Raw genomic sequence first — 19,372 nt, 5'->3', positions numbered from 1 at the left:
AACCACTCCACCTAGTTTCATGGGCTCCTTCAGCGCTTCCAAAACGAACCACTATCCTTTATTGTCTCTTCACCGAATGTTGGTTCTCGGGATTACTTGAAAAGAGTTGTATAAGAGGTTACTAAAGAACCAACTTCCAATTTATCATCTATCAAGCGCGCGCCTATTCGCCATTGGCCCAAATTTCCATTCGTTTACAATTCTACTCCGTACGCCATCGCCATGCTGCAAAACACCAAATATGTGCAATCCTAGTCTATCTTACCACCTGCGGAGATCAAGAAATCTGAACGAATTGTCCCATTGCTGGTACACCATCAACCATGATGTAAACTACGTATGGTCCGGGAGGGGCGACGTTGTTGTTCGGAGGAGCGAAGACTGTCAGGCTTTGCTGAACTCCTCCTACTACCCAACCTTGAATGTCCAGCTCTAACATGCGATGACCCATATGCACCGAATGAGTCACGAATCCGCCGTGATACAACACCACCTGTCCCTTTTGTGCGTTGGCAGGAGCGTTGAAGGTGACCACAAACTTGCCTCCATCAGCCTTGATGGTATGTGACGAGATATTGATGTTTGTGGGGCGTCTGTTTGCGTTCTCGCCTTGCAAGTATGGCGGGACATACTTCTCAACTCGAAACTCCGTGACATAGGGATTTTGAGCACTGGGGGTCAGTATGGGCATCTCCACAGGATTAGATCCAGTGACCATCAGAGTACCGTCAAGCAGCAGAAGTGCGACGGAGTGGTAAAGTCGAGGAATGGCGGAGATTGCAAGAGTGGTGAATCTCTGACCAAGTGGCTTGGAAGGATCATACATAAGAGCCCCTAGTTCTGGATCTTTCATGAGTCCAAATCCTTGGGCGCCGCGGTTACCACCATTGAGCCATACAATTGTTCCATCCGGAAGCAATGTTCCTTCCACCATACCCCGACCTGCAGGCATAGAGTCCATTTCCCACTTTGGGTCTGTGCTTAGAGGTTCGATGCGACCACAGCTTGGATCCGTGGGAGCGTTGATATTCTGGTAGGCACCGCCCCCACAAATGATAATCTCTGGCTCCCAGATGTTCGCGCTAGAAAGGGGAAGTAGGACGCTACCACCAGTGTTTGGGTACGTTCTATAGTCGCCAATGAGATCCGGAAGCTCTTTGATGACAGTATTGGATTGAACGTCAAATATTTGCGATGCTTTGGCGACGAACAGGAAGAGGGTGCCATCTCTCAGGAGATGAACGAAGGGGTACATATAGTAAGGTTGGTTTTTGGTCAAGATGGCCAAGGGGATGTTCTTGCCTTGCGACACAGCCACTGGATTGAGGATCTCATACGTCGGGTTGTTATTGGATATAACTGTAGGGTCAAAACCGTTGAGACTTCCGGAGGCGACGAATACTGTTCCGTCAGGCATTGTCTGAGCAGTGGCATACCATCGATTACTAGCGAGTTTATTCCCAGGTTCACTCCAGCTTTGACCGTCGAGGTTTGCATCCGTTGCTGATCGAGACAGGTATCGAATGGCATTGAATCCATCACCAATGTTAGGATTAATGAATAACAATGGAGCATTGCCTCCAAGAGATACGACACGCCCATCTGCCAAGAATACACCACCTGAGCAAAACGCATTCGTCAAGTATGCGAGAGGTACAACCTTGTTGGTCCCAGGGTCATACTCTGAAGACATTGCATAGAAGCCATCTGCATTCTTTATTTGCGTGTAGTTCTCCAGCTTATCAAGGATCATCACACGGCCATTTGGCATAAGAGCAGCGTGCATTGCGGGGACGCCAGATTGACCGATAACGGCAAAGGATCCTCCATTTGGAGCGGGAGGTGCTGGACTTGGACCTGGAGCAGCCACGGCTGGAGCGTTGAGGCAATTCCCAGATTGACATCCGGCACCACAATGTGCACTGGTGCTCCCACTACCCATTGTCAGATTCCGGTTCTATAATGTTCAAGATGCTTGCTTACCAAAATCCATACATGGAACAACAGTTCCCATTTTGCCAGTTACCACAGACAGTGTTGTTATTCGAGGTACCACAACTTCCATCAGTGGTTACAACACCGGTTGCCGTAGCTCCAGGTGCTGTTGTCGTCGACACGGGTCCGATAACAGGCTCAGCAGGGGTCGAAGTCGGCGGTGGGTCAGCAATCACAGGCGTGGTAGATGGACCATCTGTGCAGCCATTTTGGCATCCATTAATTGTAAGGCAGTGTTCTGGTGTAGAGCCGCAGTATCTATAGAAGCATATGTTAGATTGAGAGCTTCAAAAAAGAGAACCTGATCAGAATAACATGCCCGTATGAAGAACAGCATCCTCCGTAAGCACCCTTCGGGTCGCAAGGAGCGCCACCGAATTTGGTTCCACATTGTCCGTCTGGGCGAGGCTTGCATCCAGAGATACATCCATCACCACAATGACTACATTATTGTCAGTCATCGCTACAACCAGAGCATAATACAATTCACTTACTTGTCAGTGTTTCCGCAGAATCCGTATTGCTAGTCCCATATCAGCCTCGCATGCTCAAAGGCTACACCATAGGACGTACCGAGCAACATCCACCAGAATAAACCGTACTATTTGGATCACATATGGTATTGCCGGAATTGGGACCGCAATCTCCGTCGGTAGAGTATACCGGTGCGTCTCTGGGCATGTTGTCAATTACGGGGCGGAAGGAGATAGGGTAGTCGATGTTTTTAGAGGCTATGCAGCTGAGAAAGCGTCAGTCACGAATCCTGTGTTGTTAGGGGGGTAACTAACCTGCCGTCGTCCATACATTCTTGGCCACGAAGACAACCATGGTAAACTTTGGGGCTGTTTGGGTCGCATGTCAAGGGAACATGGTTGATGACTATGTTCGCACAGGCTGTGGCGGCAAAGCCGAGAGAGATGATAGTAGTAGTCTTCATAGTTCTGATAAACCTAGGGAGCGTCAATTTAGATTTATGATGAAGAAGAATGTGGGAGCTGTCAGCAGAAGGATGGACAGATATGTCAGTCGTTTCTAGATAAGTTGAATAGCCACAGACTGTGACATTGGATGTGCAGCTAGCTGGAGCAGAGCAAGTGAATGTGGTTCTCGGCCAGAGAAATTGAGAGTCGCAAGATGTGAATCAACAAGCCCGCCGAGGTCATTGGCAAGACTTCTGGATCCTGAATCCTCGTAGATTGCGCGCAGTATGTATGAAATATAGCAACTCACGTCGAAGGGTTGAGAGTAGTATGGCAAACGGGTTGACCCGGTCGAGTGTTGTCTGTTTGCTGGGTTGGGAGGAGAGAATGTGATGTAGGGAAGTATAATTGAATGCTTGATTGTATGCAAAATGAATGGAATGGAAGACTCAATCAGTAGACTGAGCCCTGAGAAGAATCAATTTAGGTTATTTGAGGTGTTGATGTTGATGAAGAGGGAAAAAAGCATGGAGACGGCAGGTAGAAGGGAAGAAGGGAAGAAGGGAAGAAGGGTAAACAAGCAAAATGGCAGAAAACGAGGAAACCGCAACGCAACCTCCTCGCGGATAGCAACGGCGAAGCAACGAAGCAATGAGGAGGCAACGCGGAAGCAAAGGAATCAAGATGCTCTTTAATTACATTCAGCGCAGTCGAAAATGTGTTTTTCTTTTCTCTCATTCAATATTAGGCTGTGACTCTACCTTAATTTCCACTATAATGTTTTCTGATAGTTTCTGCTCAAGCACTTTCAGTCATGGGCACGATAGGTAGCAGAAAAAGATCGTCCAAGGCGCGAGTCTGTAATCCGATGGCATCTGATCCGAGCAACATGCTTCCATGGCTTTCCTCGCAAGACAAAGCATTTTCGTAGCCCACCGCCGGAATAAGAATTTGGACATGGATAACACGAATTATGCGAGAGTTTTGGTCAATAGACGGCTCGGATTACTTGGTCTATGGGACAAAAAGGGCTGTCATGGAACGAGCCGCTGGTCTGAAGATTTGGCATATGGTATGGTCAGCGATCAATTCCCAAGGTCGGCGACAAGGTTTCCAGGGACCCTTAAGCCGTCATCTCATAACTTCCACGACAGTTCAAGCCGCCCGAGATAAAGCTTCTGAAGGCACTGAAGCCAATCCGTTTACCTCATGTCGTACTGGTGCGACTCCTAGAAACGCCCTCCCTTGTGAAGTATGACCAGTTCCAAAGAAGGCTGCAGCTTCCCGACTGACAGGAAACGTTCGTGTGGAATAGTTATTTCCGCCGTCTAACGTCGGACCGTGTTTGGAGAGCATCACTGGCACAGAGCAAGCATTGGCCCCTTTCACCAGCTCAATTCTGCTTTTTGAGCCCCGGGCAGTCGAGGAGCCTCTGTGACATCTTTAGTTCCCACATCGTGGCTCCTCTCCTCTTGTGTATGCTCCGTACCCATAAGACTCAAATCCAAACCCCACCTCTTGACCTCTGCTTCGATTATAAGCTCCCACTTCACAATCAGAGGATGAGCTCCAGCAACATCCGGAAATGTGACCTCCTTCCCTTCCAACCCCTCACCAGGAACCTCAAACGTCCAGATCCCATCCTCACCCCACCATTCCCTCCCAAAAACACTCTCCGTCTTCAAATCCTTCTTCGCGTCCTCGTATAAGCCCTCCAGCCTTTCCCCATCCTCCCCAGCATGCACAGCCCTCCAAATCCCCTCCAACAGACCCAAAATCTTCCCGATCCTCAGGCCCAGCACAGCACCGAGCCCATACCCCTCATCAAATCCCGCTTGCACCGTTTCCGCCTTGCCCTTCGATACACCATCTCTATATCCCTCTGTCTCGTGTTTCTCTTTCAACCGTGGCACATCTGACGGTTCTAAGTTGCCGCCTCTAGGATTTTCGAAGGTGGGAGAAGGAGGGGCGGATCCAAAGACATCGTCGAAATCGTTATTGGGGTAGGATGTTTCGTGCTGTATACTATCTTCTTCTGGTACTAGACCATCAACATTGACAGTGTATGTTCGTCCTGCCATTGGGAAGACCTCATCGTCTCGCAGCATACTGATTTGCCTGCTGGTAAAAGAAATAAATTTGCTCTTTGGACGTGACGTCTGGACTTTGAGAATCCTTATCGGCCTCCTATCTTAGCGTGGTTTAAGCGAGCCCCTGGCAAGCGACCCTGGCGACACCCCTTTTCCAAAGCACCCTTTAAGAGTTGAAATAACACGAAAACAGGAGGATCGTAGCGCTAATGGGGCAGTGGTTAGCCTGTCACCTTCCCATATTATCTATCATCAGTGAAAAGGTGGAGACACGAGTTCGACTCTCGTTTAGCGCATTCCTTTTTTGCTTCGTGTGAACAAGTGCTTTCTTTCCAGGCAACCTTTACATTATGACTGGTCTTATTTCGCTCTTTTTGGGGTTTGGATGTTCATTTTCATGTCAACTTTCATTAAACCGGAGTTTTTGGCATTTCTTCGCTGATCAATTCAATTTTCAAGGGAAGTGTTGTGCGTGCAAACGGAGGAGCGCTCTTTCGTTGGTCGGCTTGGCTTTCAGTTTCAGTCTCAGCCAACGCCGCATCCTAGGATGTCAAACTACCGCTTAGGTCCCGCTCTCTTTATCTCAATACTTTCCAGCTTGTTATTTCGGTCTCAAGCCCATTACTTCCCTTTCCGAACCCCGCCTTTTCGATCTATGCCCCACTTCCTAGCGATTCATCACAATAAAAGTTTGCTAAACAAGTCGAAGACGTATTTGTTTTGGCCTTCAGTTGAACTTCATTGACACTCGCTTCTTCACCCTCAACGCATCTCCCAACTCCACTTAAAATCAATCATGAAGATCACACTCCTCATCCTCGCTGTCACAGGCCTAGCCTCTGCTCAAGTTTTCAACGGTGAACCTCAGTGCGCTGTATGCCCTGCCTCTCTCCCTCTCCTCGGCTTCAACATCCAATATATCTAACAACTCAACAGCTCCCCTGCCTCGAATCCGCAATCGCATCTTCGGGCTGTGGTCCCAATGATTACATCTGCCAATGCATCACCGACCGGGACAAGATCCAAGGCCTCGTCACACCCTGCCTGATTTCCGCATGCAACGAAACTGAATTCGCAGTCGCTGTCTCTGTTGCTCTCCATCTCTGCTCTGCCCACCTCTCTTGCTTCCGGTAACAGTACAGGTAAGACCCGCCGTATTCGCAGACAGATACGTCTCCAGACCCTCTCTTTCTTCAAAACTCCTACTTCATTCATTCACGCACTCCAACGTCTCCAAAAGAAGACAACTGACTCACATTCCTCTCCACAACTACCTCCACCCTCGCAAGCATTTTCCCACCCCCCACGGCCCCAACACTCACAACCATCGACACGTCACCTTCACCCATCGATACCACAATCAGGTATTCCGTAAATACTATCAATGGCACCAGCAGCCTCCTCATCCTCCCAACTAACAGCACTAGCACCGGCACCGCTACGGCTTGCGAAACCGGCAGCACCACCCTTGAAATCACCACCAAGACTTCCGGAACTTCTGAGCGTACGACTGCCACAAAGCTGATCTCAAGTACAGCAGAATCGGGTACGCCTACGAAATCCAGCAGCGCGGCTGCGACTTCAAACTCCGCGGGTGGGGCGCCGACTATGCTGGCGGGTGTTGGGGGAATCGTTGGCATTGTTGCTGTGATGCTTGCTGCGTTGTAGATGGGCTATTGTAGTTTTGATAGGAAGGCGTATCTGGGTGGGAAAGGCAACAGCGATGATGTTATTGAATACCTTTCACTTTAGTTAATGGGGAAACGAGTTTTGGCACTTGCTTTGCTCGTGATGAGATTCGCACAATGGTATTCGTTATAGAACGTTGATGCATTACTGATTGTGGAACGATTTGGTATTTATTACAAGGGTATATTTGTACTTCACTCCGACTCCTTGCAGAGCGCTTTCACCATGGTAATTGCAATGGTGTGGACAGGTTCTTGCCAAGTGTCACTTCTGCAGTCCCAATATCCCCTACAACTTGTTAGGACCCTATTATCTACGAAACATAAATGACTTACTAGGTCCCCTCGGCGCCCAATACTCTCCAGTCTTGCTTATATCCAGCTTCTCCGTCCATTCTATTAGACTTTTTGCAGCTTCATCAGGTGTAACAGCTATCATATATCAGCCATCGTTCCTTTAGAATTCCCGCAAATCAAAACAAGGAAAGTAGTTGCTGGTAAAAGAAGTAAACTCACCGCCACCATCATCCCAATACTTATCAAACCCAACCCCTTTCGTCATCTCCGTCCTCATAAACCCCGGATGCACAATACTAACCACGACCCCGTGCTCCTTCAAATCCAAACTCAACAGCTTTCCCACCATATTCAACGCCGTCTTGCTAGCATGATGCGCGTAGTTCCCTCCTCCCTCTTTGTCGTGTCTCAAAGTTATACTGCCGGATTCCGAACTAACCAGGACAATCTTCGAACCTTTGGGAAGTAATTTCGCGCGTGTGAGGGAGTGGATTATGAAGGGTGGGGAGATGGAAGATGTTGCTGTGGAGGTGTTAGATAGTGTTTGGGTTTAAATATTAGATTATGAGGGGAAAGCATGGGGGGTGGGGGGGGGAAGGGGAGAGACGCACTATACATCTTAACCTGTTCAGCCCATTTCGGCCCATTGGTAAAGTCTTCAGTAGCGAAATATCCAGCTGTGATGACCACGATGTCGAAACCGCGCACTTCGTCTTTTCCCTCGATCATTCCTCCCGCTACACCTAGCTGTCCCAGCTGGTTTACAAGAGAAGCGCCTACGCCTTCTTGCGAGACGTCAATATTGGGTACCCAGACGATCTTCTCGTTTAGTCCCTTGGGGCCGGAGGGGGAACGGGTCGTGCCGTAGACCGTGTTGGAGGGGCTGGAGGCGTAGAGGTTTGCGAGGGAGGCTCCGAGACCACGCGTTGCGCCGATGATTAGGATATGTGACATGTTGGGTGCTTGAGGTGAGTGAGGTATAGAAGAGGTTGAATTTGAGGGGTTCTAAGAAAAGGAAGAGATGTAAGGAGATGTGATGGATGTTGTAATTGGGATTGGGGATGACAACAGATGACGTCGACATGGAATTTCCTTATCTTATCGCATAGCGGGGGCGGGGGAGGGGGAGGGGCATATCTTCAGGGGTACGGTACAAGTACTTGTACCAGTACAAATAAACGCTTCTGTTCTTCTTTATACTGTTCTTGTCCCTAATATTGGTCGGCATTTGATGCTAAAACTCAGAGACCTTCTCTGTATGCTGTGGAAAAGTGGCTAACTTTTCATGGGCAGCCTCATTGTGATCTCTGCGGTTGTTATACCAGTGGCTGGCAGCTCTTTCCTCAGTTACATCTTGCAGTTTCTCTCCTTGATTTTCTCTGATATAATCCAAATTTTTCTTTTTTTTTAATATAAAAGATTGTTACAAACACCATTTATATTTAGCTGCATTTAAAGGGACTACTAAGACTTCGAGTATCTGTGGTGTGCCATTTTACCGCAACCCGTCACCCCGCTCTCGGGTTTATGCCAAGCCGACAACTTAATATATGCAAGTCCTTATTACTAGGTTCTTCGTAGATCCGTGTACGCCCTATTATCTTTTGAGTCAGTCTCGTTTTTCTTGTCTGGCATGGATAATTTCTCTTCTAGGAAGGTCGGGAAGGCGGAAGGCTGATATGCCAGGCTAGCAGGGCTCCAGGAGGCGTAGCAACAGTCTGCGAGATAAGTATTTCCTTTCCTTTCCTTTTCTTTTCTTCTGCTTTTTAGTTGTGTAGTCTGCTATGTAGCTAAGAGCTTTATACTCAATATCCAAAGTCATGCCTCTAATAGCTCAATTTCAAATTTCGCTCATCCTCCTTGGATTAGCTGCACTTAGTCACAGTATCTTCATTCCACCCACCTTAACAGGATCTCTACCAATTGGCGTAGTATCTTATGAGTTGAACAATACATCGATGAACCCAGTCCGGGATCTCATGGTATCAATTTACTATCCCTCTTCTGAAGAACTATGCAAAAACACCACCCTCGCTCCCGACTTCTCTCCCGTCTTCGCCACTTGGGCAGATGGCTGGTTTGCAGTTCCTAATGGTTCAGATGCAACCATGGTCCAGCGCGCCTACAACTCACCCCCGATAGACAACTCTCACTACCCCGTCCTATTCTTTTCTCCGGGTTATGGAAACTCCCGACTCCTCTACAACGGAGCTGCGCAAGACATTGCCTCAAATGGCTACATAGTAGTTAGTATGGACCACCCCAACGACACAGACTTCACCGTCTACCCCGACGGACGCACCGCCTCGTACGTAGAGGACGACACCGAGTCCCTGGAATTCTACGCGCCCTTCATGCTCAAACGCGCGTCAGACGTAATTTTCATACTGGACCACCTCGAAGAAAACGCTCACAAGACTATTCCGGGCCTCAAAACCCCCTTCAATACATCCAAAGTAGGAGTGCTAGGCCACTCCCTCGGTGGTGCCACCGCATCCCAAGTAATGGCAAACGACACTCGCTTCATCGCCGGCATAAACATGGATGGCTCCGTCCCGCCACCAGCCGAAACATACAACCTCACCTCCCCCTTCCTCATGCTCGCATCAGCAGGTCACGGCATCTATGAAGGTGATCCGAGCTGGACGACGTTCTGGGAGAGTTTGGCGGGGTGGAAACATGCGTTGAGGGTTAATCAGACGATGCATCATCATTATTCTGATAACGTGTTCCTGCTGCAGGAGTTGAGGCCCGATGGGTATCCAGCAAATGAAGGGTTCCTCAATGGGACGTATATGTTTGAGTTGGAGAGTGCGTATGTGGTTAATTTCTTTGATTTGTGGTTCAAGGGGGGAACGGGAGAATTGTTTGAGGGGCCGAGTGCGAAGTGGCCGGAGGTAATTTTTGACGGTTGAGAGGGGAGTATGCTGAATTGGTGCAATGGTAAATGTAGGTAATGATGAATGCAACAAGTGAAACAGGTATCAAGTAGGGAGCACACCAAAGTTCAAAAAGTACCTCACCGGCGTAACTCTTTGGTCGTCTCAATACACGTAACAACGAATGAAGATCACTACATATAAAAAATCTGTTCCCCTTCCTCTCTTTCCAGCAGTTTTGATCCAAAACACCCATTTGATCGAGATTGTAGTACAGTCTTGCAGGCTATAGGGGCAGGGCGTGGCGCTGATCTCAACCAAAAATGCCAAGGCCCGCCTCAGCTCAGTTGCACCTCCTTTATAAATTTAGCGAAGAAGGAAGGACCGACCATTAGAATTCATCCGCGGTACTTTCTCAAATGTGCCCGTCGCCTTAATTCTTGGAGTGAATGTCTTTCGCCAGAAGCCTGTTGGTCGCCCCACGAGTTTACAAGGGGTAAGGCACCATTATTATTACCAGTATAATAGTGAGACTTCACAAACCGTTCCGAGGATAGCACTTACCAGGACATGGACAGCGAGGATTCATAGCATGGTAGCGATCCTTCAGACGACAAGAAGCGAGAGAGTGATAGCCATACTTCGGTAGCCGGAGCTATGCCGTCTACACATCGAGACATTCCAGGGAATAAAGACAGGAATCGTTCGAGACTCCATAGCACCCAGGTTGCATTAGGGCGTGACGAGGGACCAGATATGGAGGGTACGCGCTTTGGAATGGGAGATACTTTCTTGGTACCCACGCCTCCAGAAGGACCTCCTGCCGAAGAAGACTTTGAAATTAACGGTTCTTTCTAGGAAAACACCTATTTCAGCATACCTGGTGTTCAAGATGAACACGATGAAAATTCACCAATGGACAACATTTCACGTGAAACGCGACATCCTTTCTCGATACTCGATATTTCAGATGAATTTACCCGCGACGGCAATTCGGAAACGAGCGATACTCCCCCAAATACGAAAGACATTTTCATGGAGATGGAGTATAGTCCTTCAAAAATGGAAGATACTCACTCGAGACCCGGCAGCCCAGAAGAGGATCCAGAAATGGGCGATACAGACTCGATGCCCGGCAGCCTAGAAGAGGTTTTCAAAACAGATAATACTCAATCAGAAAGGTGGGATGATCTCTCAGGGCCCGTCAACCCATCACAGGACAACTTTCTTGCCATTGATATCATTCCTAAAGTGCACCATATCAATATGTTGCCCTCCCTCAACGCTCATCCTATGAGAGAAGAAATAACTGGGAATCGAGAGCCTTTAGAAGACCTCCATACCCTACGGCATCTACCAATAGATATCCTTGTACACTTCTTAAGTTTTGTTCTTGTCGCTCCTGGCCCTATCGCAAATCCGTGGCTACCGTCCAAGCACAGAAGAGGGCCATCTGCCGACTTTCAAATGTTCCTGAGGCCTAATATCCTCGCAACGTGTAAGCGGATGCACGAGATAGGAATGCCAATTCTTTACGGTGAAAACACGTTTTGCGTCACTTGTGATCATGATAGATCTTTAAAACACAAGATCCTGAAATACTCCTTGATCGGAACATTTCTTTCTTTCCCGCTTCGGTCTCTCCTGCCTCTAGTGTATCGTCAGGTTGAGGTCGTTCGACGACATACGTTGATCAAGAAAATGATCCTTCAACGCGATGATCGTGATTCTGACGAATTGGCTTCGAAGGGGCTCGCGAGGCCGGTACCTACAGACCTCGTCCTAAACTTCTATGAGAGTTGGCAATATTGCACTCTCCGCACGCTCGAAATCAGGGGCTTGCAGTTGCAGAGATTGACGCTGACAATTGATCAGGGGTGGCTTTGGATGGAGGCTAATCTGAGTGAAGAGTGCCGGCTGCGGCAATTGTCAGACCTAACGAGTTTCGATACCTTTGTGACTCTAGCAGAGGCGAAAGAGAGAAACTTCAATGGCGAATGGACAATAGATTATATCTTAGGTCGAGCAAATACGCTTATAGCTAAAGCTGAGTTCGGTGAAGAGGGTATGACGGTTCATAAAGTCATTGTTCGAGGCACCGCAGACTGCGACAGCGAAGCATCTTATCTTCAAAATTCCCTTCTTGGAAGAACAGCCGGTCTGCACGTATACAGATGTACCAGGGAGATTGATACGAGAGCGAAGGCCATATTCACAAATAGTATTGCTTTGCAAACATGGTACTGGCTCCGCTGCACAAATATCGACTTTGACTATCTGGAGTTTTCCGGAGGCTTCTGGGCAAGAATAATCATGGAAGATGGAACAATCAGGTGTGACGAAGGATGGCCAGCAGTGAAGAAAAATGATAGAACTTCTTTGCAAGAGGAAGAGTCGGTACCAATCTGGATGGAACAAAATCCATATCCCGAAGATGAATTCCCAGTGCCACAGCCTAGTATTGTACTCGACGACACAGAACTCCAGGATTCTATGATGACGCATACTGATTCCTATTATCTTGCGTGTTGACGTATTCGTCTCTTGTCTTGTATTGTTTGTACTCGGAACGCCACTTGAAAATTAGATAGGAAAGAAAAAGAAATTGCAATTGAAGAAAGACCGTATGGAAACTTGGAAACGATCAATAAAAGTGTGAAATGCTTATTATTGTCCGCATAAGGTATATCACGATATCAACTCGTACCCCACCAACTATAGCTATGAATCTGTATTCGTGCACCGGTCCTCGGGGAAACAAAAGTTGATATGTGGGAACCTCAACATTAGATACCATTGTGCCTACCTTACCCCCTTTTGCCTCGCTTAGCAACAGGACCCACCACAAAACAACCAAGACGATTGATCCAATATTGATAATCTTGCAGCGAAAGAAAGCACCCCTTACGGCTAGCGCATGAGCTACAAAATAAAAATCAACGATAAAACAAACATGTTATAAGATCGACGGGGAAGGTGTTGGGCAAATGTGCTTCCATTAGCAGCAAAGCTACAACCAATTCGTTCAAGAGGGTATCTACCAACCAAACACCTGACTCCAAAGATCCCATTTCGTCCCATCTCATACACATACCATAACAAGATCAATAAATCACCTCCCTTAACCTCTCTCCAACGCCTGCCATTTCCCCAACCAACACCCTCTCAACCTCTCCATCCCTCCCCTGCTCCCCCATAACAACAGCCTTCACCACACTTCCCCCCTCATCAACAAGATACCTTCCAATCCTCCCATCAACCCACTCAATCCTAACCTGTCTCGCCTCCGCATCCGCAGCACTGATATCAGAGATGACCTTCTCCCGCCCCTTCCCTTTCTTACTCTCTTTCTCGTCGAGTCTGAACTCTCTCCTGAGACCCTTGATAATAGAGATACGGTTATGATACCCCACGACCTCTTTCCTCAACGCCCTGACGAACCTTCGTAAATCCTGCGTCTTCGTACCAGGCGCTTTCTCCCCCCCATTGCTAGATATACTCGTGGCTCCTTTTCCAGTCGGCAAATAGTTTTCCGCAAGGACAGCGAGGGGGATACAAGGCGGAACTGTATGCCTATGAACCTTTAACAATTCTGAACCGGCAAAAGGCTTGTTCAGCATAACGTAATAAGGCCTTATAAACTTCCCGTTACTGGACACGTCGATACGGATCCCTAACACGTTTCCGCTGTCGACGGCGTAGGGATCTGGATCGCGGATTCGAAATGTGGTGATGGTTCCGCATATTCGGTAGAGGTTTTCTTGTTTGTGCTGGAGGTGCGTTTTGGTGGTGGTGAGGAGCGGGTCTGTGTCGCTTGGGAGGGTGGATGTGGAACTTGAGGTAGGTTGGGATTTGGGTTTCTGGGAGGAGCGGAGGCGGACGAGGGTTGCGCGGGCGGAGCGCGATGTGAGGATTGTTGATGTTTGGATAGAACGTTGGGTTTTGAGGACGGATACTGAGGGGTGTTAGTTGTATGAATAGTATTGGGATGAGATGAGGGGATGTTTACTTTGAGATTGAAGGGTCGATATTTCGGCGTCGAGTTGGAGGCCGACGTCGTCAGTGGGGATGAAGTCGTCTGTTGAGTCCATCATGAGAAATAAGCTTGCTTGATTGAGATACTCAATGAGTTATGCGGATAGTTTATCGTGAATAGAATCAATTGTTGAATTGTAAAATAAGAATGTTGCGAAATCAACACTGCGGACGTGACGCGTATCTTTCGCAGGCCGTCACGTGCTACGGCGGGGAGGCTTGAGCTTGAGGCTCCACTCCACGCTTGACTGAAAGGAAGCCAAAACAGATCAAGGGGGAGCAAGTTGTCTCACTTTCGAGTCGAGAGTTGTTGTCATATTCATCGTGTCTTTGTCGTTCTGTATGGCTTCATCTTTTCCATATCCGTATTTTGTGAATTAAGCCTCTATCTTCAATTTCTGCAACTATTCTGTTGTTATTCCCCTCACTCAAAAAGGACACGTTCCATCCATCAACTCGCTTCTCCCCACCGACGCCAGTCGAGTAGTGGCACAAATCCCTAGTCCTTCCTTCGTTTGGCTGCTCAACTTTAGAGGCCAGCGAGTCCTCTAAAGCTCGACTCCAACACACAATCACATGGATGCCTACCCCTCTGGACGATACACTGCCCTCACTGACTTCTCTCCGCTCTCCTTTACATCAACATAACCTTCCTTCCCACCACGACGCGCAGTTCCCGCACTCCCAAGAACTAGACTCCCTTTCGCCATCCGGACAACGGCACAAGAGAAACACTGAGATTAAAGAGCTTCCTGAAGACTCCAAACACCTCCTCGCACCCGAATACTTTTCAGAAGACTCAGAAGACGCAGACGATAATTCTATGCCGCCCAAATCGCGCCGCCCGAAATCCGTATTGGTGCCAAACGGCTCTACCTCTAGCGGAGGGGAAAACGGTCACACAAACGGCAGCATGAATAATAATGTCGAATACCGGCGCAAAAACGCTTCTCTGGATTCCAATGCCGTCACTACGAATCTTATGACGCGCGAGTCGTTTACGTTGGATGACCATGTGCCGCGAACACCGACTATAAACAACCATGGCTTCTTCCAGCTGCCTATGCAGGATAGGAGGAATTTTGGACTGCTGGTTTTGCTATACTTCTTGCAGGGTGTGCCGATGGGGCTCGCGACGGGTTCAGTGCCATTCTTGTTGAAAGGAAGAAATCTGTCATATAGTGCGCTGGGTGTATTCAGTTTGGCTTCATACCCGTACTCCTTGAAGCTGTTATGGAGTCCCATTGTAGACGCGATATGGACGCCGCTGGTTGGGAGGAGAAAGAGTTGGATCATGCCTATTCAGATGCTCTCCGGGATCGGGATGTTATGGCTTGGCTCAAGAGTGAAGGGTATGATGGTTACAGCGGGCGCAGACGACGGGTCTGGAATCTGGGGCTTTACAGGCTGGTGGTTCTTCCTAGTGTTCATGTGTGCGACGCAAGATATCGCAGTGGATGGATGGGCATTGACTCTCTTAACTCCCGGAAATATATCTTACGCATCAACCGCGCAAACCGTTGGCTTAACAGCCGGGCAATTCATGTCATACACCGTCTTCCTCGCCTTCAACTCGCCAGATTTTGCCAATAAATGGTTCCGCAAGACACCACTCGACGAAGGCGTCATGACACTTGGAGGCTATCTCACGTTTTGGGGCTGGGCATACATAATCGTCACTCTCGGGCTCGCAGTTCTGAAGAAAGAAGAGAAAACTAAGAATGAGGACGGCATTTGGGATGTGTATAAAGTGATGTGGGGCGTGTTGAAACTCAAGAACATCCAGACCATAATCATCATCCATCTAATTGCTAAAATCGGCTTCCAAGCCAACGATGCTGTTACCAATCTGAAGCTCATCGATAAAGGATTCAGCCAGGAAGATCTCGCCTTGACAGTGCTCATCGATTTTCCTTTTGAGATTGGGTTGGGGTATTATGCGGGGAAATGGTCAACTACTTATACGCCTATGCGGCTGTGGTGTTGGGGTTTTGTAGGCCGTCTAGTAGCTGCTGTTATTGCTCAAATCACTGTGATTATCTTCCCAGCAAACGGCGTTGATACGTGGTACCTGCTTGTCGTTATCGCGGAGCATATCTTTTCTACGTTTACGAACACGGTCATGTTTGTCGCCATCTCTGCTTTCCATGCAAGGATTGCGGATCCGGTTATTGGGGGCACTTATATGACTTTGCTTGCTACGTATGTTCCTTCCCCCTGTTAGCTTTCGTTTGAGCTGAGCTAATGATCGTTTTTATACAGCGTATCTAACCTAGGCGGTACATTCCCCCGTTTCTTCGTCCTGAAACTCGTCGATCTCTTTACAGTCGCCACCTGCCTCCCCCCACCCACAGACTATAAACTCGCGGCCGGCCTCCACGGACCCCTCGTTACCTCCCCATTCAGCTGCTCCCTGTCGGCAGAGAAAGACCGGTGTATACAAGGCGGGGGAATCTGCGATGTGAGCCGGGATGGATACTATGTTATGAATATTGTATGTGTGCTTATTGGCGTCGTGACGTTTTGGGGCTTCATCAAACCGGCGGCTCTCAAGTTGCAGGCGTTGCCATTGAGGGCGTGGAGGATTGCTGAAGGGAGTACGTAAGGCGGAGGTATATATATGACATGGACTGAACTGGTAGATGGGATGGGGTTGTACTGTATGTAGATAGAATGTATAAGTATGATCTGCTCGGCTCAGCTTCTAAGAGAAGAAAGGTCCATTATCCATTTCACATTCCTGCTACAATTAACATCCTTGTCCTACACAAACAACTAGCATTTCTTCATGTACCCGCACCTCATATCTCATCTAACAAACCCTCACGCAGCGAAAAAGCGAACACTATCCACCCAATGCGCGTGAAATCCACCATCTTGCCATCAAACCCGGCATTCCTCGCATCCCACCTCATGCGCAATGCAATAAACAAGGTACAGTAGCAAAAAAACCATCATTTACATATATGATTTCCTCAACCCCAACCGAACAACCTACTCACGTTTGCATATAGCCTCTCTTCTATATGCCCGAACGATAACTACCGCGCGGTAAGTAAAGACCGACGGTGCGGGGAAAGGGTTCAGATGTTTCGCACTGTAGATGATGACGATGGTGCACATGTCTTGTCATGTCATGTTGCTGAGCTTGGGTTAATAAATTCATGAAGGGAGATGCTGGGTATGCTTTTAATACATTAGGTACAGACAGTATCACGCCGTAGTATACAACGAAACGGAACGGGACGAGCGTCTTTCTCGCTCTTGATAGGAGATAGATAGAGAGGTTGTTGACTGCAAAAGGAAGAGCGGTTTCGCGGCGTTGCAAAGTGGAATATTGTGGTGTCGTCGTGTGGTGTGGGGTTTGTAGAAAGAAAGAAAGCCTTTGGGTGTGTGGTATATGTGTAGATCTATCTACCTATCCTATCTATCTAGACGTAATACATAACGATACTGTACTGTATATCAATTGCAGAACAAGAGATCGTATTAGTTTTAGTTGCTGCCAGCTTGCTTTGGTCTGATGTCGACATGTATGGCTAGCTAGCTGTATATGTGAAATCATATAGCGAGCGACTAAGTAATAATTCAATCGGATGATGGTTCTTGCTTACTTTACTTTACTGATGTAAGGAAAGATAAGATAAGATATGGAATCGATGAGTATTTATACTTACTCATTCAAGGTAGTATTATATCATATTAGGAAAGTGAGTGCTGTTCTGGTATGACCTTGATTGAGACATGCTAACTTAGGATGTCGGTTATTGGAAAGCGCGAGCGAGCAACTTGCAGATTCACTAGTTGTTTTATAGCTAGCTAGCTATTGCTATCGATCGATGAACAAGGGGGAGTTAGAGTTATGTTTTTAAGACTGATCAGGTTATCCGTATAATGTCTACTCCTTTCATATCATAATCGTTGTCATCTCATCAATCGAGCAACTTTACATCATCAGACAGACCATGACGAGTATCTTTCTTAACAACAACCAAATACCATGCCTTACTTTCCCTTTTCTTTTCTTGAAGGTTAGACCTGGTAGAAGCGGTTGCGAGGTAATGTCTAACTCTAGAGGATATGTGAAAGTGCACGATGCATGTTTTTGCCAGTTACAAGGAAAAGCAATGGGTCATATTAGACGCAGAGAAGGTTATTGAGATCGTATATTTATTGCTTGAAGTCACGACGAGTACCTCATAATCGCGTCAGAAGTTAAATTATTCAGTACGTGTAGTTAAAATCCATTTTATCCTTTCCAAACCCATCCCCCATTCTCCATTCCTTCTAAACCCCCTTTTCCATCACTCCGAACCGCATATAATGCAAGCATGTCATCCGTACCATGTGTAAGGATCGTCACATTTACAAGAGGAAAGCAGCGAGACCGACGGCCATCAACAGACCACCGGCCTTCTGGGCTGAAGCAGCGCCGGTGAAGGGAACGATGGTGGTGTTGGTGGATGGGCTGTAGGTGACTGGGGCCGATGGGGCAGCAGTTCCGTAGCTCTTCACGGAGGAGACAACGGTGGTTGCGGGGGCGGAGGAGGGGTAGACGGTCACCACGGAGGTGATGACGGTTGGTACGCAGGTGGAGATGGTGACGACGGAGGTGACTGGGAGCGTGGCTGGGGCGGAAGCTGGGGCCGTGCTGACAGGTGGGGAGAGGGTGGTCACTGGGACGGAGACGACAACTGATGAGGCTGACTTCGCTGGGACGGAAGCACCACCAGTGACTGAGCCAGTGGCTGGGACGGAAGCACCACCGGTAACTGAGCCAGTGGCTGCGCTGCTGACTGGGGATGTAACAACGGTCGCGTAGGTCGAGGTGGTGGTCGATCCGTATGGGCAGTTGGTGACAGTTGCTGCGCACTTGCTGATGGTGTAGGTCTTGGTCTTGATCTTGGTGCTGGTGGTGAGTGGGGTGCTGGCAGAGGAGGCAGCGGTGACTGGGGGAGACAGGACAATTGGGGTGCTGGAAGCACCGGTCACTGGGCAGTAGGTGGTGGTGACTGAGATCTCAGTGGTGACCTGGCCAATGCGGGCTGCAGTCGGTGACTGTGGCAGCGCAAGATCTAGATACTGGTCAGTATTGTGCGGATGTGGATCGTTTCTGGAGATGAGGCTCTTACGTAACAGTGTAGACCTTGGTCTGGGTGAGGGTGGAGGTGGTGTATGGGACCGTGGTGTTCTGGGCGGTGGCAAGAGCCGCGGAGAGAGCAAGAGTGATGATTGAGGCCTTCATTTTGACGGTTGGTAGGATTGAGTTTTTGAAAAGATTTCAAAAAGAATTATATAATATGAGTGAGTTGTAAAGAGTGTAAGTGTATCGAAGATACAAAGATTATTGATTAATGAATGTGGATGAAGTTAGAGAGGCTTGGGAGGAAAGAAAAAGAGGAACAGGTGAAGGGGAATTGAGGCTTCTAAATACCAAGCTGTGATTGCCATCAAAAGGGCGGACATTG

General features: G+C 48.2%; 7 protein-coding genes and 1 non-coding gene across 8 annotated transcripts; 3 read left to right on the top strand and 5 right to left on the bottom strand.

Annotated features, from left to right (window-relative positions):
* Positions 1-277: 277 nt before the first annotated feature.
* Positions 278-2,944, bottom strand: GLOX1 (Aldehyde oxidase; the record flags this gene model as incomplete). Its single annotated transcript, XM_031152672.1, has 6 exons — positions 278-1,934; positions 1,984-2,253; positions 2,297-2,437; positions 2,490-2,518; positions 2,569-2,734; positions 2,784-2,944. Coding segments are annotated over 6 exons (2,424 nt in total), but the record flags the coding sequence as incomplete, so codon positions are not given.
* A 1,356-nt stretch (positions 2,945-4,300) lies between these two features.
* On the bottom strand, positions 4,301-5,023 carry yae1 (Uncharacterized protein; the record flags this gene model as incomplete). Its single annotated transcript, XM_031152671.1, has 2 exons — positions 4,301-4,933; positions 4,958-5,023. The coding sequence occupies 2 exons, from the start codon at positions 5,021-5,023 to the stop codon at positions 4,301-4,303; spliced, it is 699 nt and encodes a 232-aa protein (XP_031002687.1).
* Positions 5,024-5,208: 185 nt separating this feature from the next.
* Positions 5,209-5,301, top strand: LHYA1_G007744. The gene has a single exon. It is a non-coding gene; the product is annotated as a tRNA-Gly (tRNA).
* Positions 5,302-6,914: 1,613 nt separating this feature from the next.
* Positions 6,915-7,944, bottom strand: YKL071W (putative oxidoreductase; the record flags this gene model as incomplete). The annotated part of the gene is made up of 4 exons (XM_031152670.1): positions 6,915-6,982; positions 7,030-7,125; positions 7,210-7,512; positions 7,602-7,944. 4 exons carry the CDS (start codon positions 7,942-7,944, stop codon positions 6,915-6,917), a joined length of 810 nt encoding a protein of 269 aa, XP_031002689.1.
* An 866-nt stretch (positions 7,945-8,810) lies between these two features.
* Positions 8,811-9,905, top strand: LHYA1_G007742 (putative 1-alkyl-2-acetylglycerophosphocholine esterase; the record flags this gene model as incomplete). Its single annotated transcript, XM_031152669.1, has 1 exon — positions 8,811-9,905. The coding sequence occupies one exon, from the start codon at positions 8,811-8,813 to the stop codon at positions 9,903-9,905; it is 1,095 nt and encodes a 364-aa protein (XP_031002688.1).
* A 3,068-nt stretch (positions 9,906-12,973) lies between these two features.
* Positions 12,974-13,960, bottom strand: LHYA1_G007741 (uncharacterized protein; the record flags this gene model as incomplete). Its single annotated transcript, XM_031152668.1, has 2 exons — positions 12,974-13,824; positions 13,879-13,960. 2 exons carry the CDS (start codon positions 13,958-13,960, stop codon positions 12,974-12,976), a joined length of 933 nt encoding a protein of 310 aa, XP_031002691.1.
* Positions 13,961-14,484: 524 nt separating this feature from the next.
* Positions 14,485-16,509, top strand: YBR220C (uncharacterized protein; the record flags this gene model as incomplete). The annotated part of the gene is made up of 2 exons (XM_031152667.1): positions 14,485-16,106; positions 16,167-16,509. 2 exons carry the CDS (start codon positions 14,485-14,487, stop codon positions 16,507-16,509), a joined length of 1,965 nt encoding a protein of 654 aa, XP_031002690.1.
* Positions 16,510-18,269: 1,760 nt separating this feature from the next.
* Positions 18,270-19,149, bottom strand: LHYA1_G007739 (uncharacterized protein; the record flags this gene model as incomplete). The annotated part of the gene is made up of 2 exons (XM_031152666.1): positions 18,270-18,986; positions 19,051-19,149. The coding sequence occupies 2 exons, from the start codon at positions 19,147-19,149 to the stop codon at positions 18,270-18,272; spliced, it is 816 nt and encodes a 271-aa protein (XP_031002694.1).
* Positions 19,150-19,372: the final 223 nt, after the last annotated feature.

This window comes from Lachnellula hyalina (genome assembly GCF_007821495.1).
Source record: "Lachnellula hyalina strain CBS 185.66 chromosome Unknown contig00156, whole genome shotgun sequence".
Taxonomy (NCBI): Eukaryota; Fungi; Ascomycota; class Leotiomycetes; order Helotiales; family Lachnaceae; genus Lachnellula; species Lachnellula hyalina.
The sequence above is the reverse complement of the archived record's forward strand: the minus strand, read 5'-3'. Positions and strand labels throughout refer to the sequence as shown.